At 46.7% G+C, this 24,440-nt stretch overlaps 1 protein-coding gene across 7 annotated transcripts; it reads left to right on the top strand.

Moving 5' to 3' along the window:
- The first annotated feature begins 548 nt into the window (after positions 1 to 548).
- Mkrn1 (makorin ring finger protein 1) lies at positions 549 to 23,352 on the top strand. Of its 7 annotated transcripts, XM_076566492.1 has the most exons (9): positions 1,225 to 1,575; positions 8,023 to 8,224; positions 10,073 to 10,201; positions 15,423 to 15,652; positions 16,500 to 16,726; positions 19,694 to 19,908; positions 20,646 to 20,756; positions 21,248 to 21,386; positions 21,720 to 23,352. In XM_076566492.1, exons 3-9 carry the CDS (start codon positions 10,080 to 10,082, stop codon positions 21,924 to 21,926), a joined length of 1,251 nt encoding a protein of 416 aa, XP_076422607.1. In that variant the 5' UTR covers positions 1,225 to 1,575; positions 8,023 to 8,224; positions 10,073 to 10,079; the 3' UTR covers positions 21,927 to 23,352. The 7 variants fall into 7 exon arrangements, with proteins under 7 accessions (XP_006990467.1, XP_076422609.1, XP_006990468.1 ...); XM_006990405.4 differs by lacking the exons at positions 1,225 to 1,575; positions 8,023 to 8,224 and adding an exon at positions 549 to 941; XM_076566494.1 differs by lacking the exons at positions 1,225 to 1,575; positions 8,023 to 8,224 and adding an exon at positions 570 to 941 and having other exon boundaries at positions 20,646 to 20,689; positions 21,720 to 22,137.
- Positions 23,353 to 24,440: the final 1,088 nt, after the last annotated feature.

Genomic DNA, 24,440 nt, shown 5'->3' on the forward strand with positions numbered 1-24,440 from the left:
TATTGACAGATTCTTGCAGAGTAGCCCAGGTTGGTCTCAAACCTGTGATCCTTTTCCTTTAGCTTCCCAAACACTGGTATTACAAACATAGGATGCATCACATAATTCATTATTTACTTAATTACGTTATTACTATTATTATTTTGACAGGGTCTACGTAGCCTGGGTTGGCCTCGAACTTGCAGCGATTTTGCTGCCTAAGCCTTCAGAGTGCTAGGATTACAGATGTCTGCCACCAATGCCTGCCTGGCACCTCCAACAACATGGATTCGGACAGTCTCCGTGAGAGAGGGGCTACTGTCCTCCCGAGAGAGGAGAAAACAGACTCCAACACAATAGGTATCCGGTTCATAGTAGGGAAAGAGCAGACACACAGCCAGGCCTTCCCCGCACCTTCTTCTTCTTCCCCAGCCATCGCCTTGAGGTCGGCTCTTGTTTGTTGTGGTCCTTTGATGGCTAGGATCCGGAGCATCCCTGCACACCTGTCCAGAGCGCGCGGCCCCGCCCCTTAAGGGCGGAGCCTGAGGGCTCACCAATCAGCATCGCCTGGGGGCGGGCCGCGGGCGCCCGGCGGCGCCCGCAGTTCCCCAGGCCGGAGCGCCCGCAGACGCGGAGACGCGGCGCGGGGACCGAGAGGCGCTCGGGCTCCACAGCCTCCCTCCCCTCCCCTCCCTTCGCTGTCTTCTCCTTCTCAGCCGGACCGGAACTATGTGATCCCGGAAGTTCCGGGGCCATTGCTGTGTGGGATAAACAGTAATGGCGGAGGCTGCGGCTCCCGGAACAACAGCCACAACATCAGGAGCAGGAGCGGCAGCGGCGGCGGTGGCAGCGGCCTCCCTCACCCCTATCCCCACAGTCGCTGCCCTGTCCCCGGGGGTGGGCGGCGGGGGCGGCGGCAGCGACGGCAGCGGCGGCGGCTGGACGAAACAGGTCACCTGCAGGTAGGACGTTGCGTGGCGCGGCGGAGGGCGGGGGCTGCGGGGCTGAGGCGGAGGCGGAGGCGGGCGTCGCGGGGTCCCTGCAGCGGTCGCCGGCGGAGCATCGCGACGTCAGCCCCCGCAGAGGCCGTCGGCGGGATCGCGGCGGCTTGTGGACCGCGGGGCTCGGGCTGCGGGGCAGTGCCGCCACCTCCCCTCGCCCGGCGGCGCTCCGGTGCGTGCTGTGAGGACCGGCGTCCCCGCCCCGGCCTCCATCGCCACAGGTCCGGGGAGGCGGCGCGAGCTCGCCGCTGCGAGTCGGGCTCCAACGACCCTCCGGGCGCCCTGAGACCCTCCCAGGGTCCCGGCGAGCTCAGCCGGCCCCGGGGCCTCCGCGCCCGGCCATCCGTTTGTAACGTCTTTTCTGCCCTCGGCGCCGCGCACCCCCGCCCCGCCGGGAGCAGCCGCTTTTGTATTCCTTTGTATGTAGTCGGTGGCTGGCGGTTCCGAGCTTTGTCTCCGAACCGAGCGTTCGGAGCCGGCGTTAGCCTCCTCCGCCCTCGGTTTTATGAACTGCCATTATTATTACTGCCCCTTCGAGCGGCGTTCCTCTTTGCGAGAAAGGAGGATCCTAGGAGAGAGGTTTGGTTCTGGTTTGGTAAGCGAGACGGAATTATTCGAAAAATGAATGATCGGGTGGGGGTTATACAATGCGCATGTAAAAATTTTTAACCAGCTATCAGTGATGGAGGGTATTTGTTGTATTAGCGATTGGGACGAGGGTGTTTTATTGAGACAGCCTTGCCGTGTGGCCCGGTTGACCTATATATAGTCCTGACTGCCTTAGAATTTTCGGCAATCCTTTTGCCTCAGCCTCTCCCTAGTGCGGGGATTGCAGGCGTGTGATGATACCACACCCGACTATATTGATTTAGCCATCAGGAAAGATTGTAAGCTTTCCTAAGGTTTAAAAAAAAAAATCCAAAGAGGAAAAAAAAAAACACTTTTCACCCGACAAGGACAGTTTATACGCAAATGCAAAAGACTATTCCTATTGAAGAACTTGCTGTTGGTATTAACTCCGAAACTGAAGAATTTCTATCCTTCGGTCTTAATTTGAGGCAAGTTCCAGCTTTGCAGCCCCGGTTGTACTAGAAATGTAATCACGCTGGCCTTGAACTTCCGTCTTCCAGCCTCGGGCCTCCCAGTGCTGTGATAACAAGTTACCACCGCGGCTGATAGGAAATTTTAAATACCTTGATTTTTTTCTTTCATCTACCATAGTTCTGAATACCCATTATCATCTTTATTCTGTCAAATACCTGCAATAGACCGAACTTTTACATTTCTATGCAAAGTTTCAACATTTTCCTTTTTCTTATAATCATCAGTGTGTGTATGATATGTCTGTGGGAGGCTGTCCCCCGGGCCACAGTGCAGGTCAGAGGGGACACTTAGTGTCTTTCACTTTCATGTGGGTTCCAGGAATCAAATTCAGCCATCACTCTTATCAGCAAGGGCGTCTGGCCACCCTCCTTTATCCTTTTGAGGCTTGTGTGGGGTATGTGATGCCGAAGCTAAGGTAGCTCAGAATGGCTTGGGACTCCACCGTGATCCTTCTGCTTCTATCTCCTGGGTTGAGATTGATTACAGACATGGCTCCCTGCTTCCCTTTTTTTTTTACTTTTATCTGTTTCCTCTTTTCTAGTTCCCCTCCAGACTGTCTCCTACAGCCTACATTTAGGGTCTTCTTAATTTAAATTTTTCAGTCTTTTTAAAATTTAAATTTTTTATTTTTTGAGACAGGGTTTCTCTGTGTAACCCTGGCTGTCCTGGAATGTTCTAACTGCCTCTGCTTCCCTGGTGCTGAGATTAAAGGCCTGCACCACCATGTCCAGTTTAGGGTCTTTAAAAACAAAATGAGTCTTACTCAGCACATGATGACCTTGAACTCCCTATTTGACCAGGGATGACCTTGATTTTTGTTTGTTTTTGAGACAGGGCTTCTCTGTCTATCCCTGGCTGACCTGGAACCAGGCGGGCCTCATATTTAGAGATCTGCTTGACTCTACCTCCAGGAGTGCTTGGATTGAGGGCATGTGCTACCAGCACCAGGCAATGACCTTGATTTTAAGTGCTGGATTACAAGCATGGGCCGAGCCCAGCTCCCTAAGACTCATTGAGTTGGTGGAGTTTTCTGTGTGCTCCTGGAGCAGCTGTTTATGTCTAATGAGATAGTTTCTTTGGAGTTGGAGAGATGGCTCAGAGAGTAAAGACCTTCCAGCTCAGGCGTGAGGGTCTGCATTTGATCCTCAGCACCCTTGTGAAAGCCCTCGCTGGGAACTCTAGGTTTAGTGGAAGACCCTGTTGAAAAGGCTCTTCACCAGCTCAGTAATCCAAATCAGACCAAATCAAACTGAATTAAGAAAAAGCCCAAGTTTAATGGGTAAAATGCTCCCGCGGGATTTTCCAGCCCCCAGAGAGGGAAGAGACCCAAAAAACCCACGTGTCTTCTAGGGGCAGTAATACCCTGTGGGAGTGGTCTTGAACATCTCTGGGGGAGGAGCTGTGTTTGGGCTTTGTGAGATGAGGCAGAGTTCAGAGAGAGTGAGATGGGGGAGGAGAGTTGAGGTGGAGCTTTACCGAGAACAACTATCTCAAAACAATAAGGTGGAAAACATCTGGATTCCTCCCCTAGCCTTACAGATGACAAATTTTTCTTGAAGTATCCTCCTGGCTTGGGGAGGCTAAGACAGAGGAAAATTGAATTCTAGACTAGCCTGGCAAATGGGACAATTTATATGCCTGCCCTAGGGTACATGGGGAGGTTCAGTCGCAGAAAATAATATAGATGAAGTTTTCATTTTTCTAAGATGGTTTCCCTGTATCTTTGGACTTCATTCTGTAGATCAGACTGGCCCCAGACTCAGAGATCTGCCTGCCTGTGCCACCACTGCCCAGCTGAGGGAAACTTTTTGAGAAAACAATGGGAAAAGCTTAAAAAGGATACAGGCTTAGGATCAGCAAGATGGCCTAGCTTGGGTAGCAAGGGTGCTGGCTGTGATTCCCCAGAACCCACAAGATGGAAGAAAAACTTGTCTTCCAACCTCTACACATGCACTGTGGCACATCTGCTACCATGTACACACATACAAGAAATTAAAAACAAACAAGAGACAAGCTTGAAGTTGTTGTTGTTTTTGTTTTCGAGACAGGGTTTCTCTGTGTAGCTTTATGCCTTTACTGGATTTCGTTCTGCAGACCAGGCTGGCCTCGAACTCACAAAGATCTGCCTGTCTCTGCCTCCCGAGTGCTGGCATTAAAGGTGTGCGCCACCACCGCCCGCCAAGCTTAAAAGTTTTACATGATGGCCCACACCTATAATAGTGTTTGGGAGCTGAAGGTAAAGCATCAGGAATTCAGGATCTCACTACATAGCACTCATGTACATAGCCTTGAACTCCCAGAGATCCTCCTGCCTCTGTCTTTTGAGGGCTAGTTAGTATCAAAGAAGTGTCTTCTCCATAGCTTTTGCTTAGACTAGTCATCATCTGAAAATTTTGTAAGGTCTCTTGTGGTGGCATGTAGAGCCAGCCCTTCATGGTTGCACACATCTGTTCCCCAGCTAGTGAGTAGGTTGAGGCAGGGTGATGTCTTGAGCAGCCCATTAGAAACCACAGGTTATTCCGCTGGCTATGCTTTAGGCCTAAGTGCTTTGACGTTGTTTTCTGTTCTAGTTGCCATCATGACCTCTCTTAAAGTCTTTCTCCTTTGAACAGAGGAGTGACAGCTATGACATCTTTGTTTTAGACTTTGAGCTTTGAGAGAAGCAGAGTTCTGTTTTATCTTACCTGCAGGGTTTTCCTCGGTGCCCTGCATAGCTATCACGCCACAGTTGCTGTTGATACAGTTAAAACTAGAACTCTTATATGATTTTCTGCCTTTATTTTAAAAAAGTGCACAGGGCTGGAGAGATCTTACAGAGGATCTAGGTCTGCTTTTCAGCACCCACAGGGTGGCTGACGGTAACTCAGTTCCAGAGGATTCGACGCCCTCTTCTGGCCCCTGTGGGTACTGCTGGCGTACAATGCAGATACAGCATGCAGGCAGAATACCCACACACATAAAATAAAAATAAATAAAATCTTAATGTAGAAATTGTTTACCTACAAACATTCCTGCATCCACTCTGAATTTTTTTTAAAGATTTATTTTATTTATTATGTATACAGTGTTCTGCCTGCATGTGTCCCTACAAGCCAGAAGAGGGCACCAGATCTCATTACAAGTGGCTGTGAGCCACTATGTGGTTGCTGGGAATTGAACTCAGGACCTCTGGAAGAGCAGTTGGTGCTCCCAACCACTGAGCCATCTCTCCAGCCCCACTCTGAATTTTTTTAAAGTACACTTGAAGTTGCTAAAGGGAGAGGACCTATTAGAACGTGCTTATCTTTTCTGGGACTACCTTATTCAGACTTTCAGCAAATAAACTGAGTGTGCATTGTGAGTTCACTGCAGAGATGTACCTTACTGTAAATATTTCAGTATACTTGATGGCTGCACTTGTTTTCTGAGAGAATGTGCAGCATGTGTGGGTGTCTGCATATGAATACCAGTGCCCTTGAAGGTGTCAGGTTCCCCCTTGAACTGGAGGTACCATGAGCTGCCTCAGGTGAGTGATGGGAACCAAACTCTGCCACAGCCCTTTGGGCTTTTAACCACTGAGCCATCTCTGCACCCAAAGGAAGGGTATTTTCTATACCTAAGGCGTAGTCCTCTTTAAAGTGACTTGCTTAGATAAGAATGCTTGTTTTGTTTTTAAGATTTATTTATGTACTTCATGTATATGGGTGTTTTTAAAGTGACTTGCTTAGATAAGAATGCTTGTTTTGTTTTTAAGATTTATTTATGTACTTCATGTATATGGGTGTTTTGTCTGCATGTACAGCTGCATGCCAGAAAAGGGCCTGGGATCCCATTGGACTGCAGTTATAGACTGATTGTGATCCACCATGTGAGTGCTAAGAATTGAACTTGGGACCACTGGAAAAGCAGCTAGCGCTTTTAATAAATGAGCCATCTCTCCAGCCGCTATTTTTTAATTTTTGAAAAGATGATTTTAATGTATGAGTGTTTCCTGAATGTATGTCTCTGTACCATATGTATGCCTGGTGACCACTGAGGCCGACAGAGGGCTTAAGAGCCCCTGGAGCTGAAGTTACAGATGGTTGTGAGCCACCCTGGGAGCTGGCAGTCTAACCTGAGTCCTGCAAAAGCAGCCAGTGCTCTTAACTACTAAGCCAACTCCTTGCCCAGTGATATTCTCTTTGTTTTGAGATAGGGACCTTGACTGTGTAGCTCTGGCTGGCCTAGAACTCTTCCCTCGTTTTAGTCCAGGCTTGCCTCTAATTCACAGATCCTCCTGCCTCCGAGTCCCAGTCAGTGTTAGGATTAAAGGCATAGACCTCCTTGCCCAGCTCAGGATTCATTTTTTTTTTTTTTTTTTTTTGTTGTTGTTTGTTTTTTGGAGACAGGGTTTCTCCGTGTAGTTTTGGTGCCTGTCCTGGATCTCACTCTGTAGCCCAGGCTGGCCTCAAACTCACAGCCTGGTTCTGCCTCCCAAGTGCTGGGATTAAAGGCATGTATCTCCACCGCCCGGCTTCAGAGTTTGTTTTTAATTGCTCAGTTTCACTTTCTCATTAGCTACTATTAATGCTCCTGAAATCTCCGTGTGTTTTGTTTGTGCTGCCTAAGAAACAAATACCTCTGCTGAGAAACTGTTATGCTGTGTTGTGCTGCCACCAACAGGCAGGCTTTCATCTCCTAGAGAGATGCTGTGAAGTCAGTCCTTGCTGCTAGCTGCCTTGTAGACCAGGCTAGCCTCGAACTCACAGAGATCTGCCTCTGCCACCACCCGGCTCGTAGACAGTTAATATTTATTTATTGGCTTTTTGAGACTGAGTCTCACCATAGCCTTGGCTGACCTGGAAGTCACTGTGTAGACCATAATGGCAAGATTTATCTCTATTTTGTGTGTGTGTCCGTCCATCCATGTGAATGTGGTTACGGAGCTAGATGTACACTGTCAATCTCAGCTTTCAGGAGGCCAAAGCAGGCAGATCTCAGTATACATAGTGAGATCATGTCTCAAGAAGAAAGAAAAAAGTATCGGGAAGGGTGGAGAGATGACTAGGTTTAGGGTATGGATGCTCTTGCGGAGGAACCGGGTTTGGTTCATTCTTTTTTTTTTTTCCTTTTCCCGTGCTGGGAATTGAACTCGGCTTTACATGCAGTCAAGCACCTTATAACCATTTGGTTTTAGTTTTTAGGATTTATCTTAATTGTCAGTTTGTGGGTATGTGCACGTGAGTGTAGGTACTTGCAGGGTCTCTGGAGCTGTAATACTGACAGTTGTGAGCCACCTGACTTGGGACTGGGGATTCAGCTCAGGTCTTCTTTCTGCAAGAGTAGTGTGTAATAGTTTGTGCTCTTAACAGCTGAGCCATCTCCAACGCATTGTTTTCCCCTCTAAAATAAAGAGGTGTACGCTTACGTTTTCTTTTTTTAAACAAAGTCTCATGCAGCCCAGCCATACTCTAGATACTCTGTAGGTACCCAAGGATGACTTTGAACTTTGGCCTCCACCTACCTGCTGTTGGAATTGCACAGAGTACACCAACCTGCCCAGTTTTTGGTTGTGTGGAAATCTTTCTAGGCCTTGAACCCAGAACTTTGTGCATGCTAGATTAAACCCTCTGCTGGCTGGGATACATACATACATCCACAGACTTTGTGTGTGTGTGGCGGGGGGCGGAGGGTGTCAGAGGGCAATTTACAAGAGTCATGTCCCCCATGTCCATCCCTGGTATCAAACTGATGCCATAATTCTTGGTACCACATTATTTTTTCTCCTCTCCCTGTTCTGGTTTTTGAGGAAGTATCTCCTCCTCATATACCCAGGCCATCCATGAATGCCTGCATCCACCTCCTCAGTGCTGGGATTGTGGGCTTGTACCACCACACTGGCAAAAGTACTTCCATCTTTGGTTTTGGGGGGAAATTCTTGGAAGTACATTGCCTTTTCTTTGCCTTTTGTCTGTTACAGGTTGTACCATCTCATGATGTCTGAGATTCACAAAAAATGGATTTCACTGTGTGGCTATTTATAATTCCTTTTTGAGTTCTGGCTGACCTGAAACTCACTAATATAGACCAGGCTGGCCTCAAATTCACAGAGACACATCTAGCTGCCTCTGCTGGGATTAAAGACATACACTCCCTCACCTGGCTCTATAATTGTGGTTATGGTTAGTATTACAGAATGTTAGCGTCACTCAGAAAAGGCTTGTAATTATATAAACTAAACACTCAGGTGAGCTGAGACTCAGCAGTTTTCCCGCTTCAGCCTCATGGGATTACAAATAGGAGCCAACACATCCAGCTTTGTTTATAAATACTTTTTTTTTTTTTTTTTTTTTGGTTTTTTGAGACAGGGTTTCTCTGTGTAGCTTTGTGTCTTTCCTGGAACTCGCTTTGTAGACCAGGCCTAGCCTCAAATTTACAGAGATCTACCTGCCTCTGTCTCCCGAGTGCTGGGATTAAAGGCATGTGCCACCACCGCCCAGGGATAAATACTTTTAATAAATAGTTTTTTAAAAGGGAGTTCTACAGAGTTCAGGCCCTTTAAAGCTTGCAGAAAATAACACTATAGTTGACTAATTACACCTGAATTAGGTCAGGTTAGACGAGACCGTTGAAATGAAGCTAGTTATGTGCATAGTTTTACTTCCTACTGAGTTCTCATTTGCTGATTTTGTTTTTTTGAGACAGGGTTTCTCAGTCCCTGGCTGTCCTAGAACTCTCTGTAGACCAGGCTGGCCTTGAACTCAGAGATCCACCTGCTTCTGACTCCTAAGTGCTGGGATTAAAGGCGTGCGCCACTGTGCCTGGCCCTACTGAGTTCTTAGGCTTTATTATAGCCTGCTATTCTAGGGTGTAGGATCTTGGTAACTGAAGCAGTTTCCAACAAGATGTGGATGCTTTTTCTTCTCTTCTCTTCTGCATTTGCAGGTAATCTGTGTAGCCTCAGACACATTTGAATCCTAGGCAGTTTTTCCTTCGTTTTATTTTGTTGTGGGGATCACAAGCCTTATACATACTAAGCTCACACTCTAACACTGAGCTGCATTCGGCTCTTCTGTATACCCTGTAACATTCAACCCAGTGGGGTGTGGGATGTGTTGAGCTGGCTCCACTGCTCTTCTCTCCACGCTCTCCACATAGCTGTGGCCACGGGTATAGCAGAGTCCTGCGAGGCCAGCCACATTGACACTAAGAAGGTCACTGTCTTCCTCTGGCATGCCTGCTCAGAGATGAAGGGAATAGGAAAACGGACTGTGGCAGACGCAGTGTGCAGGTGGAAGGCGGGCCCTACAAATATCCCTTTGCACACCCTCATCTACAGTGCAGGACTAGGTAGGCCTGGTAGGCTCTTAGTTCAGATGTCTAGTAAATGCTCAGGTGATGGTGCTGCTGTTTGTTGGTATCTAGAAACTGCTAATCATGCCTGCCTGTCTGTAATCCCTTAAAGTTGCTGGCCTAATTTTGCTTGTTTTCATGTTTTAAAGAATTCAAATTGTTTCCTTGACAAAGTCAAATATAAACGGTAGCCCGACACTTTCTTGTCTGTGTGGTTTCTTTATCTTTGATGTGCTTTGTAGATAATCATGGTTAGGAGCTGAAGTTAGTGGAAAATACGCAGCTAACCCTCTAGGGCTGTAAACTGAGGACAGTGGTCAGAGTTGACCTTCAGGGAACAAGATAAATGTTTAAAATCTGTAAGTTGGGGGAGGCTGGGGAGACAGTTCAGTCAGTGATAGAGTGTTTGTGTGTACGAGGCCCTAACTCATCCCCTACCCCCACCCCCCAAAAAAGGAATCCTGTGTAAGCATACATCTTTCTTTTGGGGCAGGCATCTTGATCCCTGCGCTGTCTACTGCAGACCCAAATGGGTCTTCCTGGCTACCCGGCCTAGACTGATTTCATGTGTTTGTTCGATAGTTGTGAACATACAAGGAGAATGTGGTGGTAATGAATTCTTTGAGAGTTCTTTAGTCTTTTAATCTAATCTAGTGTTTTGGTTCTTTGTCTTACAGATATTTTATGCATGGGGTTTGTAAGGAAGGAGATAACTGTCGATACTCTCATGACCTCTCTGACAGTCCATATGGTATAGCGTGCAAGTATTTTCAAAGAGGGTACTGTGTTTATGGAGACCGCTGCAGGTAAGGATTTGTTTATAAACTGGCTTTTGTTCAAGGGTGGGCTGAGGAAGAAATGAAAATACATAATTCTAGTAGCTTTGTATATATAATTCTAGTAGCATTATACATAGTACTCTAAAATACTTTGAAAAGAACTGTGGTGGGCCATGCCTATAAACCCCACTCCTGGAGACTGAAGTTGGAGGATAGCCAGTCTGAGGCTGCCTTTCGGTAATGTACTTACCTAGAATGTCAAAGTTCCGGGTTCAGTCCCAAGTCTTGCTGAAGAAGAGAAATAATAGTTCCTAGGAATGTTAATACACTGACAGAAATCAATCTAGGGAAGTGTGGTGAAGGTGAATTTGTATGTGTTGATCTGTGCCTATTAATCTCAAGACTTAGGAAGCTAACACAAGGATTGTCATGGCCAGTTGTCATGGCCAAACTCTCAAACAAACAAACAAACAAACCAAAAATGAAGCCCAAACTGATGTCTTGTGAGTTTGAGGCCAGCCTGGTCTACATAGTAAGTTTCCAGGCCAACCAGGACTGTAGTGTGACCCTGTCTCAGACAATGGGGGGAAACAAGGAAAGGTTGGTGTGAAGTTTGTCCTAAGAGTTAGTTTTATGTGGTTGTCCTCTCCTAGTGTGGAGTATGGGTGAGATGAGTGAGGCATTAGAGTGGGTGCATTAGTCCTTACCTACCCCTTCCTGTTAAGGTCTGGGGCTGACACCCAGCACCTCACACTCACCCGTCTGTCTAAAACTATTTAACAGCCTCAGCACAGGAAACACCCTAAGCTTAGGGAGGAGTGCTCTAGGGAAAACGCTTCCTGGAATACCTCTCAAGTATTTGCACACCAACAGGGATTTGTTACTAAGCAATCCCTGCCAATAGGTAGGCATGGTTTTGCTGTCATAGTCCTGGCACCTGATCTGTTAGCAGTAGTGGGTTCTATGTAGAAATTGAATAAGGCAGATCTTCCCAGGTCAGAAGATGTCTATGTGTATTATTTATTGCCTGCTGTTAAGTTAATAACTCAAATGTAGCGAGTTAAGACAGCGTGCATTTATTGCCGTCTCTGGAGGCCTTCAATCAGAGTGGTTCTAGTTCAGAGAATTTTAGGGGATGGTAGGACTTTGGCCAGGGTGACAGTCATCTACTGGCTTGACAGATAGGGAATCACTTGTGATATGGCTCCTCACAGAGACATTGGTTCCTTGCCAGTGGGCCTTTCTTAGGGCTGCTGTCATGTCCTTAAAGCTTGGCAGACAGCTTTCTCCAGCGCTAGCCGTCAAAGAGGGTCAGTGAAAGCTACAGTGCCTTTATGACCCAGTCTCAGGAGTCCCACACTCTCAACTTTCACAAATGTCTGGACAAAAGAAATCCAGCTACATTGAAGGGAAGAGGTAGTGGGCTCCACTTTTGGAGAAGAGTCTTGGATATGCTTGAAATCCCCACACTAGGTAAGACTTGTAGCCATGGCCACATACGAGTGGATGGATGGAGAGAGAGAGATACATACATACAAACTTACATACATACATACAAACTTACATACTTACATACATACCACACTAGGTAAGACCTCTAAGTATCACAGCTACATATAGATGGATGGATAGAGAGATAGAATGATTAGAATGATGGTATCTGTCTGTCTATGTAACACTTGTAGTCAGTATCACAGCCACATATAGATATGTCCAGACACACACACACACACACACACACACACACACACACACACACACAGACAGAGAGAGAGAGAGAGAGAGAGAGAGAGAGAGAGAGAGAGAGAGAGAGAGAGAGAGAGAGAGAGAGTCAGTTATTAGGTTCAAATGCTTACCTGTATTTGTAAGGATTGGGCAAAAAGTAAGTCCCTCCCCCATAACGAACTATATATAAGGGGTCAGAAATGGATCCCTTGACATCTGAGCCTAATGGTTAGTTGTTTGTTGTTACGGTGCTAAAAGGAGGAGGAGGAGGTGTTGTCAGGATACCATCCTCTGGGGTGAAAGGGCAGTTTCTGTAGATGTCATAGACAAGGCTTCTGGTTGGAAGCTGGTTCTAGTCGGTTGAGAGTTATGGCCCACAGTGACTTGGGGAGGGGGTGGGATATTGAGGATAACAGAGAGCTGTGGAGAGTGGAGCATGGGACAGAATGAGGGAATGAGGGGACGGAATGGCTAAGGTGAAGTACTCTACTCACATGGCAAGCAGAGGACAAATAACTTAGACACTTTATAGAAGAATAAACTCCTTCCATCACGTGGGTCCCAGGAATTGAACTCAGGTCATCATGGTTGGTAGCAGGCACCTCTATCCACTGAGCCATCTTGACAGTCCACATTGAAGTTCTTTATAAAGGAAGTTATACTATATTGATACAGAATATGAAAGAAAGCTTGATACTCAGTTGTTTTCTCAGCATTATTTCATCACTTGGGACACCATACCAAAAGAATCAGCAATTTTGTGACATCCTGTTATAAATTAGTGCCTGTAATAACAGTTTCTTGTCGGTGGCTCTTGATTCTAGTAGATGTAAGAATCTTCATAGGCTGGATTGGCAAACTTTCTCTACAGGATGGAGTGGACAGTTTTTGGTGACTCAAAGGCACGTGGTTTTTTATGCAAAACCAGCTGTAGATAACACATAAACCAAATGAAATAGCAGTGTTCCCAGTGCAACTTTATCTTGGGTGACTACAATTTTAATTTTATGCAACTTATATTTTGTTAAGTGATATGTGTTGAGCTGGGCAGAGTAGCACACACCTTTAATCCCAGCATTCTGGAGGCAGAGGCAGGCGAATAGATCTCTTCAAGTTTGAGGCCAGCCTGGTCTACACAGTGTGTTCCAGGAAAGCCAGAACTATATGATGAGTCACCAAAAACAAAACCAAAATAAAATATTAAAACCACCAGGCATGGTGGCTCACGCCTTTAATTCCAGTACTCAGGAGGCAGAGCCAGGCAGATTTCTGTGAGTTTGAGGCTAACCTGGTCTTGGGGGGAAAAAAAAGTTCAAAGCCATTCTTACTTCGATATGGGTAGAGGACTATATATATAGTGTGTCAGTCTATGCTCTTCAAAGACACCTTCACACACACACAAACACTGCTGCATTCTTTATTTTATTTATTATTTTCAAAGACTTATTTATTATGTATACAGCATGTATGATTGCTGGCCAGAAGAGGGCACCAGATCTCATTACAGATGGTTGTGAGCCACCATGTGGTTGCTGGGAATTGAACTCAGGACCTCTGGAAGAACAGTCAGTGCTCTTAACCTCTGAGCCATCTCTCCAGGCCTGTATTCTTTATTTTTAATATAGTTGAGTTGTATTCTGTGTTCACAAGTGTGCTTGTCTGAATGTCTTTGTACCATTTGTGTGCCTGGTTCCATGGAGCCATCCTGCTGGCCTTGGCCTTTCTTTCTTTGCTCTGGTTTATCCTTCCTGGTATGTGCTCCGTTTTCATTTCAGAAGCATAGTCTATGCATATCTATAAGGGAATAATTGTCTCACTAGGTAGATTTGATAATGTAGGTCTTATTTATTATTTTGGAGATAGTCTTGGCTGTCTGACACAATTTGCTCTGTAGACCAGGTTGACCTTGAGCTCAGATATGCCTGTCTTTGCCCTCCAAGTGCTGGATTTACCACACTGGGCCCGTCTTGTATTCATGATCATTCTGTTTATTCTTGAATATAATCTCATGACAAGGATTTTTAGTTTTGCTTATTTGGATTTTTCTCCATTTTTTTGAGACCTCCAAAGAAGTGCAGAGTCGCTGGCTGCTACCCCTGCCTAACTTGTGTCCATTTCCAAAGTTTCCTTTCTTAAAAAGACCATCCTTCATCCATACTGATTTCACAGTAGATGACACAGTTCCAAGTCCTTATGTTTACTGCTAGGTAGTGAGAAAAAGCATGAATTGCTTGAACATGTTTAGCTTTTGTTTGTTTTTCTTTCTTTTAGTCAGCCTTTTTTTGGGGGTAGGAGGTGGGACTCAATTTGTAGTCCAAGTCGGTTTCAGATTTGCAATAATCCTCCTGCCTTAGCTGACCAAGTACTAGGATTACGCAAGTACCCCTTATTAAATTTTGTTTTGAGGGGCTGGAGAGATGGCTCAGTGGTTAAGAACACTGACTTGTTCTTCCAGAGGACCTGGGTTCAATTGCCAGCACCCACATGACAGCTCACAACTGTCTGTGACTCCAGTTCCTGAGGATCCGACATCCTCACGCAGACGTATATGCAGGCAAAACACCAATGCGCATAAAATTAAAAAAAATTAATCATTAACAAAGTTTTGTTTTGAGGCAGTGTCTCAGCAAATTTCCTAGGCTGGCCTCAAACATGGACTCCTTGCCAAGATAGCTGACATTGTAGGTGTGTGCCACCATCCAGTTTTACTTGACTTTGTAAAGTTTGCTAAGTCTTGATCTCATGCCTTGATCAGCAGTATGACATCACAGTGAGGCTTTTAGTCACACAGTCATGGGCTCCACTCTAGACTTAAGTTAGACATCTGGCTGAAGGCATAGCTCCGTCCTTGCCTAGATGCACAAGGCCATGGGTTCAATCCACAGCACTACGGTGTTGAAAAAGACAAGGCCAGGTATGTTGGTATGCCTGTAGTCTCAGTGTTTGAGGGGCGATGGCAGGAGGATTCATTCGAAGCCATGATGAGCTACATAATGATCCGGGAGGCTAGCCTGGGTTACCTAGCCAAACTGTCTATCTGAAAGTTATCTGGGGCTGGAGAGCTGGCTCAGCGGTTAATGGCGCTGGTTTTTTGAGATGACCTGGGCGGGCAGTGGTGGCGCATGCCTTTAATCCCAGCACTTGGGAGGCAGAGGCAGGTGGATCTCTGTGAGTTCAAGGCCAGCCTGGTCTCCAAAGCGAGTTCCAGGAAAGGCACAAAGCTACACAGAGAAACCCTGTCTCAGGAAAAAAAACAAAACAAAAACACAGAGAGGACCTGAGTTTGGATCCCAGCACCCACATCAGGCAGTGCACAACTGCCTGTTAACTCTGGCCCTAGGATCTAAATGCCTCTTCGAGCCTCTGGATGCTCACACATACTTGTTCAGAGACACATAAAAATAAGACTAAATCTTGACCAGTTTTCAGGTGTTTCTCAGTCATGTTTGTGTTCACACTGACTTTGAAGAGTCCAGGGGCTCTGTGTAGCTGACCAGTAACTGCATACTTTTGTGTGTGTCAGATATGAACACAGCAAGCCACTGAAACAGGAAGAAGTGACTGCTACAGATCTGAGTGCGAAACCACCCCTTGCCGCTTCCTCAAGTCTCTCTTCGGGAGTTGGATCCCTTGCTGAAATGAATCCAGGCGAAGCTGAGTCAAGAAACCCAAACTTTGCAACTGTAGGAGCAGGTTCAGAGGACTGGGTGAATGCCATTGAGTTTGTCCCCGGGCAGCCCTACTGTGGCCGTAGTAAGTATTGTGAGGACCCTGTAAAATGCAGTCAGAGGACTAAATGACGGGCCACAGTGAACTCAGTTTCAGTTCTGTTTCTAGTGTTTGAGTTTAACCGACTGTCAACACTTTAGAGTGGGTTATTTAAGGTTTACAGATGAAGTCAAAGAAATTTTTTGAACTCCAATAAAGTGAATTCATGTTTAAAAACTGAAGTGTCTCCGAATGCTGTCCCCCGCCTGCTCCTGGTGGTGCTGGGATCAAACCCTGGGCTTTGCACATGCTAGACAAACGCTTTACCATTAAACTAACACACTCAGCCCACTGCCAGTCCTTTGTTTGGTTTGGTTTTTTGATACACGGTCTCTGCTAGTTCAGATTCCTCAAGTAGTGAAGGATGGCCTTGAACTCCTGATTCTCCTGGTTGGTTGTTGTATTCCACTAACCAATACTTACTAATATTACATTTCACTCAAGAAATTCACATGCAGAGCCGGGCTTGGTGCCACACACCTGTCACACCAGCTTTGGAGAGGCTGAGGATTGCTGAGTTCAAGGCCAGCCTGGATATTCAGATCCAGGGCGGGCGCGGGTCGGGGGAGAAGCTGGAGAGTGGGGGTGCATGCCTGTAATTCCATCACTAGATATTCGGAGGTAGGCAGATAGCAAGTTCTAAGCCAGTCTGGACTGTACAACCTTGTCTCAAAAAACCAAGGGGAAAAGCAAGCAAGTGACTATTTAGGAGGCCGACTTTAGGTTTCATTGAAGTGGTTTTTTTGTTTTTTTCATTGTTGTTCTCTGTTGCCTTAGTTCATATTTGTGCCGTATGTATTTGGACCTTTACTACCATCTTAAACATTTTCAGCTGCCCCTTCCTGCACTGAAGTACCCCTGCAGGGCTCAGTGACCAAGGGAGAGTCAGAGAAGGAGCCGGCTGCGGTGGAGACAGAGAAGCAGCTTTGCCCCTATGCTGCAGTGGGAGAGTGTCGCTATGGGGAAAACTGTGTGTATCTCCACGGAGACTCCTGTGACATGTGTGGCCTGCAGGTCCTGCACCCAATGGATGCTGCCCAGAGGTCACAACACATAAAAGTAAGTGCCCAAAGAAGCTGTTACTGAGTATGAGGAGCCCATCAGTGGCCATGTGTTTCTCCCAGGGTTTTGTAGAGTTCTGTCCAAGAAGTCCAGCTTCCCACTCAGCATAGTGATGAACCCTTGTCATCCCGTATTGTGGAGGCCAAGGAAAGAGGGTCTGGAGAGTGACTGACGATAGCAATACACTTCCTGGAGACTATGGGTTTTTTAAAGATGTGGTGTTTGGTTTCTTCATCCTTTTTTACCTTATAATTCTTTTGAAATGCGTATTTCATTGCTTTTTAGTATATTCATAACATTCTCCAGTCATTACCACAATTCTAAGGTCATTTTCATCCCCCAGAGAAACTTCATACCCACTTATAGTCAGCCTCTGCTCCACTTTTCCTTGAGCTCCTGACAACAATGGCTCTTTTTGTTTCCCTGGGTGTTTTGCCAATCCTGGATGATCTGTGTAGCCGAGTCACTCAGTATGTTGACTGTCAGTAAGCACGATTTCCCAGGGCTTTCCTTGTTGGCGTGTGTATCGGTCGGTAAGCTTCGTTTTGTGGTTGCGTGCTGGCCATTCCACGCTGTAGGTTTACGTGTAGGTGTGTTTCCACGGAGGCCGGAGGTTAACAATGGTGTCTCCCTTCCTCTGTTGTTCTCTGCCTTAATTTTTGAGGCAAGGTCTCTCGCTCAGCCTGGAGTTTACCGATTGGATTGCCTATCTGTCTATCCCCATGTCTCAGTGCTGGGGTTGCCGATGCCCATTGTTGTGCCTGGCTTTCAGGTGCATAGAGTCCAGACAATCCTAGGTGCCTGTGCTTGTATGTACACTGAGCAGTTTGCTGACGGACGGAGTAATAATCCTCCCAACCCCAAGACTGTGTTTTTCTCTGTTCATTACTTGATGGACATTTAGATGGTTTCATCGTTTGGTATGAATATTTATTTTTTAACTTTAATGTTTTTTGGTAGGTGGCTGCTATGGTGTTACGAACATTTCTATTTTGTGAACATGTGTCTTTATCTTAGATAGTCTTTAAAAATTATTTTTACATTAATTTACTCATTGTGGGAAGGGTTGCATGTCACAGCACACATGTGTAGAGGTCAAAGGACAGCTTGAGTGATAGTTCTCTTCTTCTGTCAGTGGACCCGGGGGTGGAACTCATCTTGTCAAGCCTGGCAGTAGATGTAAGCTGTACCTCAGGCTGGCCCTGCGTTGGTTATCCTTTGGAAGTGTAATCACTGGGTCAACTAATAATTCTCCTTAGCACTTTTGAGTACCTGGCTAGCTTTGTGTAGTCCTGCCCTGTTTACATTGCCGGTGGCGATGCCCAGAGGTTTATCATTTTGTGTGTGTATGTATGTTCACCACGTGCATGTAGTGCCAACAGAGGCCAGAAGGGGTCAGATCCCCTGGAACAAGAGTATTGAGCTGCCTTGTGGTTTCTGAGAATTGAGCCAGGTCCTTTGAAGGAGCACCTGGTACTCTTAAATGCCAAGCCTTCTCTCCAGACCTACACTCAACTTTCTTATTTCATGTGTGCTTGCACAGGCCACAGCCCTTTGTAGAAAAAAGTCAAGAGGACAGTTCTGAGGCACTTTATGTGTGGTTGCTAGGCTTGTGTGGCCAGTGCCCTTTGATAAGAGCATCATTCATACAGTCTCAGAGTGGGGATGGGTAAAGAAAATAGGTGCTAAGAACTCAGACTATTACTCAGCAGTTAAATAAACAGGGAACCTTGAAAATAGATAAGTCAATCAAGCTAGTCTTAGAGCCACAGCTTTGGCAGACCACAGAATAATGGTTGCCCGCATAGAGCAACTGTTAGGAGTATGGGATTGTGAAGGATAATGAGCACATTCTGATGATAATGAGTGGAGAGGTGACAGCCTTCTTGAGAGTACCTGAGTTAATTACTAGTACCCACATCTTGTGACTCACAGCCATCTGTAACTCCAGTCCAGTCCGCGCGCACACACACACACCCCAACAACAACAAATAAAAACCTTTCATATTAAATGATAATTGTTGTACTTCTCTGAAAGTACCAGAAATTATTTAATTGTAAATATTAAATGGGTGAGTTGTATGGTTTTGTGAATTTTCTCAGTAAAGTTGTTTTTAGTGTTTTCTGTTTGTGTTTAATTTGAATTTTTTAGGGGCAATGTCTCTTGGTATTGCCCTTGCTGACCTGGATGGAGCTCACTGCATAGACGAGGTTGGCTATACCTCAGATTTGTGGGGTTCTTCCTGCTTTTGCCTCCTGAATGTTGGGATTACAAGTATGCACCACTGAGACCACCCTCCTTTAAAAGAATACAGAAGTAATGTCCCTGCGTGATTGTCACCCAGTACATGTTCAGATTTATTTTAGTACCGTTCATCTTTTTTGTTCTTGTCGTTTACTTTTTGTTTTTGAGTCAGGGTCCCTCTATATAACCCTGGCTGTCCTGTAACTTGGAATGTAGACCAGCTGTTCTCAAACTCAGATCTGCCTGCTTCTGCTTCATGGGTGAAGGGACTAAAGGTGTGCACCTCCACACCTTACTACCTTTTATTTTTCTTTGGGGACAAGGTCTCATTGTAGCATGGGCTAGCCTGTAGAACTCTTGCCTCTTCTGCCTCCACCTCCAAAGTGTTCAGTATCTAGACAGATTTGAAATGAAGGCTTTCTATTTTCCATGCAGAAACTGAAACATCAATGAAATTGGTCAAGTCTTTGATGGGGAGAACTGTAAGTGTAGAGCTCTCCAGGTCTAGGGTAGAGGGGATTGGAACCTTTCCAGGTCCCAGAAGCTGAGCCCCATGGGGCCTGTAGTGATCTGAGGCCCTCCAGTAGCTGCCTGGACCTGGGCTTGTTGACAAAGCCTTCTTCCAGGTCAGGCGGGAGACAGCCTCGGTGGGCGACTTTGCCCGTGGAGTCTCTCAGGACTGCAGCAGCTGACTGCCTCTTGTCTCTCCCTCCCTCCAGTCTTGCATTGAGGCCCATGAGAAGGACATGGAGCTCTCTTTCGCTGTGCAGCGCAGCAAGGACATGGTATGTGGGATCTGCATGGAGGTGGTCTATGAGAAAGCCAACCCCAGCGAGCGCCGCTTTGGGATCCTGTCCAACTGCAACCACACCTACTGTCTCAAGTGTATCCGCAAATGGAGGAGTGCTAAGCAATTTGAGAGCAAGATCATAAAGTGAGACTCCTCCCCAACCTTCGTTTGTGCTTTCTGTTTTCGGGAAGAATTTAGTATCTTGTGCAACTTCCAGCCAGAAGGACCACATTTAAATGCATGTATTTTATCATGAACCTGGGTGTTCTAACGGGGATTTCTCCTTTGTACTTCAGCTAGCTGCTAGGTTAGCACGCCTGTCTGTTTTATTTGAATGAGGAGACCCTTTCTTTGTATCAGTTAGTAGACTCTTCGTGCTTTTTGAGGAGATTGTGTTTAATGGATTAGACAGTTTAGGCTTCGTGAACAAACATATCTAGCTCTGAATGTATGTTTCCTGGCGTTTTACATTTTCCACTCTCCTATTCCATTCATTAAGCTAGCCAATAATCCACCATCCTTTAAAAACTGTTCTCATAACTGAACAAAAGCCACACAATCCAAACAGAGCAAAGTTACAAGAAATAAATTTATTTAAACGAAAGGAGTCTGTGTGAAATGTCTTCTTTTGGTTTTGTTGGTTTTTGGTTTTTTTTAACTCTCAAGTTTTGTTTTTGTTTTTGTTTTTTGAACTGGCTAGCCATTGAGTTGATGTAAGAAGTTGTTTGTCTTCCCTCCAAAGAAAGGGTCAGGTGTGACTGTGGGACCCCTCTCTGAAATGCTCCCGTGCTTGCCAGTTGCTGGGGTCTGAGGCGGCACACCAGGTGTGTCCTGAGTGGGCCTGGAGGGGGTTCCCACTGCAGCCTGTTCATTGTTTCCAGGTCCTGCCCCGAATGCCGGATCACATCTAACTTTGTCATTCCAAGTGAGTACTGGGTGGAGGAGAAAGAAGAGAAGCAGAAACTCATTCAGAAATACAAGGAGGCCATGAGGTATGAGCAGCCTGGCTCCCTTGGATAGATAGATGAGTGCTGCGCTGTGTCCTCCTACCTCCTTCCTGCCCTCTTTACCTCCCAGGATGCTTTCTGTTGTCACCCAGCACTGCTTGCCCAGTTTGTTCTTGCTTTGAGCTTTTAACCCAGTCCTTGGGTGTATGCCGAGGGACTGTGCCAAGGAAGCCTCTACTCTGGCTGGAGCCTGTGGAGGGACTGTAGCTCATCCCAGGTCTTAAGAGTTGCCTGATGGATTCTTGTGTATTGGGATTCTAAAAGGTTTTCACTCAGGGTTAGTGCTGGTCAACCATATACATTTAAGCCGAGATGTTTCCAGTCAGTGTTTAGAGCACATGTTTCTAAGAACACATCTTTGGGGGGCTGTGCACAGACATCTTGGTTCTGCCCCTGTTTAAAGAAAAGCCCCGGTGATAAGTCAATACAGGCCTGAAGTCCACTGTGAATAAGGGTTGCGATATTTTCCTTTCCAGCAACAAGGCGTGCAGGTATTTTGATGAAGGACGTGGGAGCTGCCCATTTGGAGGGAACTGTTTTTACAAGCATGCGTACCCTGATGGCCGTAGAGAGGAGCCACAGAGACAGAAAGTGGGAACATCAAGCAGATACCGGGTAACTCTCACTGTTTTTTTAAAGGAGGGGAAATCTCACACTGTCAGTTGAGCCCTGCACATACTGGGGTAGGGGAAATGACACTCAGGTCTGGGAGGGAGGCTAGAGGAGAGGAGTCCTGACCAGAGAAGCGGGAGGGATAGCAAAGGAAAGTGCTCAAAGCCCTGGCCCCAGATGTTGGCTGCAGATCGCCAGAGGGGAGGCATTGGTAAGGTGGACTGAGCGAGAAGTCCGGTTCGCCATGCCCGCCGGGCCACACAGTTGCCTTATAAGCAGCAGGATAGAAGACACTGCTCGACAGTGCCACCCCTATCATGGCCTTGTTTCTTACAGGCCCAACGGAGGAGCCACTTCTGGGAGCTCATTGAGGAGAGAGAGAACAACCCCTTTGACGACGAAGAGGAGGTTGTCACCTTTGAGCTGGGCGAGATGTTGCTTATGCTTTTGGCTGCAGGTGGGGACGACGAGCTGACAGACTCTGAGGACGAGTGGGACTTGTTTCACGATGAGCTGGAGGATTTTTATGACTTGGATCTATAGCAGCTTTGCGTGGCGCGTGAACTGGTCTGCGGAGCCCAGACAGTGGCTGTCCCTGTGCTGTGTGGCAGTGCGTGTGGCTCTCCTAGGCAGGCCTCTCAAACTCCAGGTGCTGTCGTGATCACTACCCAGGGCCTGCTCCTACCCCTCCCCTTTCCCTAAGAGTGTGTTGTTTTCTCTGTTTCAAAAGTTACAAAAATAAATCTTAAAGTTAGTTTTTTTGTAACATGAATTTAACTGTCAGACAGTTAGTGTAGGTTTGTTGCGCCATCTGTTTTCAGCCAGGTTGTGTTCGTGGACTTTGCACACTCGTTTTGAGACCCCAGGTTCAAAGGAAAAAGCACTGAGTGTGCTTTGGGGTCCAAGGATAAGGGGCAATTGGGAAAAAAGGGACCCAAGTTGGCAAGTCGCTCTCTGCGCTAGACGTAGGAGGGCTCCTTGAGGTTTCTGTGAGATCTGCACCTTTGTGGTTTGTATCTGTCCCTGCCCTGTAATCCCATCACACGTGCTTGTCCTGTGGTTTGGGGCTCTTGTTTCATTGCACGCAAGGAATACTACTACTGAGTAACCAGAACCCGGTGCAAATGTGTTGAGGTTAACCTGAGAAAAATCTAGAAACACATGAAGGATGCAGTGGCGTTCTATCAATGCAGAGTTGGCAGTTAACTCCCAAGGATGGATGGACTTGGTGGTGAGCGTGATTGAGCGTGTGAGCAGCTTCCCATCTGCATAGGTGCAGTATCCTTAGCCTTAGTGGGCAGACATGGATTAGTGGTTTCAGCCGTGTGTGGCAGGTAGATGGTAAAGGACCAAGCAGTGTGTCCGTAGTTGTTAACATAGCAGTGCTAGTAGTAGCTCTGTCTGTCTGTCTGTCCGCTAGAGAAATGGATCAGCCATAGAGGTTAAATGACCTGCTTATCAGTGCAAGCTAGGTCTTGGACACACCGTTGTATTGAGTGTTTTATGGTCTAGCCTTTTCAGTTGAGGCACTTTTTGGAAAAACCTTTGTCCTCGTTGGAGGGGACCTGTTGTGAGAGTCTGTGTTTGGTTTGTGGGTGTCTGCCTCATTCCATCCCTGAGCTTTGGAAGTAGACAGGTGGATTCCAAACTGAGGTGTTGGTTGTACTAGAGGGGTCGTTTGCAGTAGTAATAAACCATTTCCCACTAAGAAAGGGAGGGTGTGGCCACCCGCAAGACAAGCAAAAGTTAAGTTGCTAGAGTTCCTTGATGGGAATTTCACCTTTGCATTTTGTTGCGCTCTCTTTCCGGAAATAACTTGAGATGCTCGGATTTGTCCCTCTGCCTTGCTTCCCGGAACACACCCGTTCTTTCACTTAAGAAAAACAAGTCATCGTGGCCGAGGTCTCTGTACTTTGCAGCTGCCCTTTTGTAAGAAGCACTTTTCCCAAATAAAACCATTTAAAAGAAAGCTGGTTTTCTTGTTTGTCTAACGACCTGTTTTCAAAACCACAGATCTGAGAGCTGTCACATCTTTACTCAGTCATGTAGATTGCCTGGGGAAAGTGGGTCTCTTTTTTTGTTTTTCTGAGACAGGATTTCTCTGTAGTCTGGTGCCTGTCCTGGATCTCCCTCTGTAGACCAGGCTGGCCTCGAACTCAGAGATCCGCCTGGCTCTGCCTCCTGAGTGTTGGGATCAAAGGTGCGTGCCACCACCACCCGGCCGGAAACTGCCTGTCTTTTTCAAGATGCCTCCCTCTGGAGAACCTGAAGGCAGCTGTGTGCTGGCTGCCCTCACCCAGCTGTTCTACTCTGGTGGGATCTGCAAGACTATCCAGACTGCCTTCATCCCCAAAGTCACGGTCTCTTTCCCGGTACCACGTGCTTGTAGTGGAGCTGCTCCATCGCCCCGCCTGGCTCGGTGGGTGTTTGGCCTGCGTAGATATCTATGCACTACATGTGCAGTGCACACCAAGACCAGAAGAGCGTGTTGGATCTTTTGGAACTGGAGTTAACCGTTGTGAGCCAGTGTGGGTGCTAGGACTTGCACCCAGGTCCTCTGGGAGAGCAGCTAGTGCTAGTGACTGCCGACCACCTCTCTAGCCTCACTCTGTCCCCTTGGCTGGCCTGGATCCCAAGAGTTGCTTCTGCCTCCACAGTGCCTCAGAGATTCAAGGCATGTGCCACCATACCCAGCTACTTGTCATAACTTTGGTTTGTCTGTTTTGAGACATCGTCTTATGTATCCCAGGTGGGCTGTGAGCCTCCAGTATTGTCAAGGATGGCTTTGAGCTAACTCCTGGTCCTCTTCCCTGTACCGCCCAAGTGCCGTCCCGCACAGTTTATGTGGGGCTTTGACTGAACTTAGGGCTGTGATGCTAGGCACAGCTGGACATCCAGTTAACTTTTGGGACAAGGCCTTCCTGTGGAGCTGAGGCTAGCTTTAAACCAAAGGCATGGTGATATTCCTTCAGCTCCCCAGTTTCCCAACCAAATTTTCTTATTTTTAGATTTATTTATTGTATGTGTGTGCATGTTTGGCCCGTATGTCTGTACTGT

Source organism: Peromyscus maniculatus, chromosome 3 (assembly GCF_049852395.1).
Source record: "Peromyscus maniculatus bairdii isolate BWxNUB_F1_BW_parent chromosome 3, HU_Pman_BW_mat_3.1, whole genome shotgun sequence".
Taxonomy (NCBI): Eukaryota; Metazoa; Chordata; class Mammalia; order Rodentia; family Cricetidae; genus Peromyscus; species Peromyscus maniculatus.

Excerpts from the sequence above, each read along its gene's own strand:
- Mkrn1 (XM_006990405.4), top strand. The coding sequence starts at position 757 with ATGGCGGAGGCTGCGGCTCCCGGAACAACAGCCACAACATCAGGAGCA. Across the intron at positions 19,909-20,645 it reads TTTGAGAGCAAGATCATAAA|GTCCTGCCCCGAATGCCGGA; the intron begins GTGAGACTCCTC and ends CATTGTTTCCAG. Across the intron at positions 21,387-21,719 it reads GAACATCAAGCAGATACCGG|GCCCAACGGAGGAGCCACTT; the intron begins GTAACTCTCACT and ends TGTTTCTTACAG.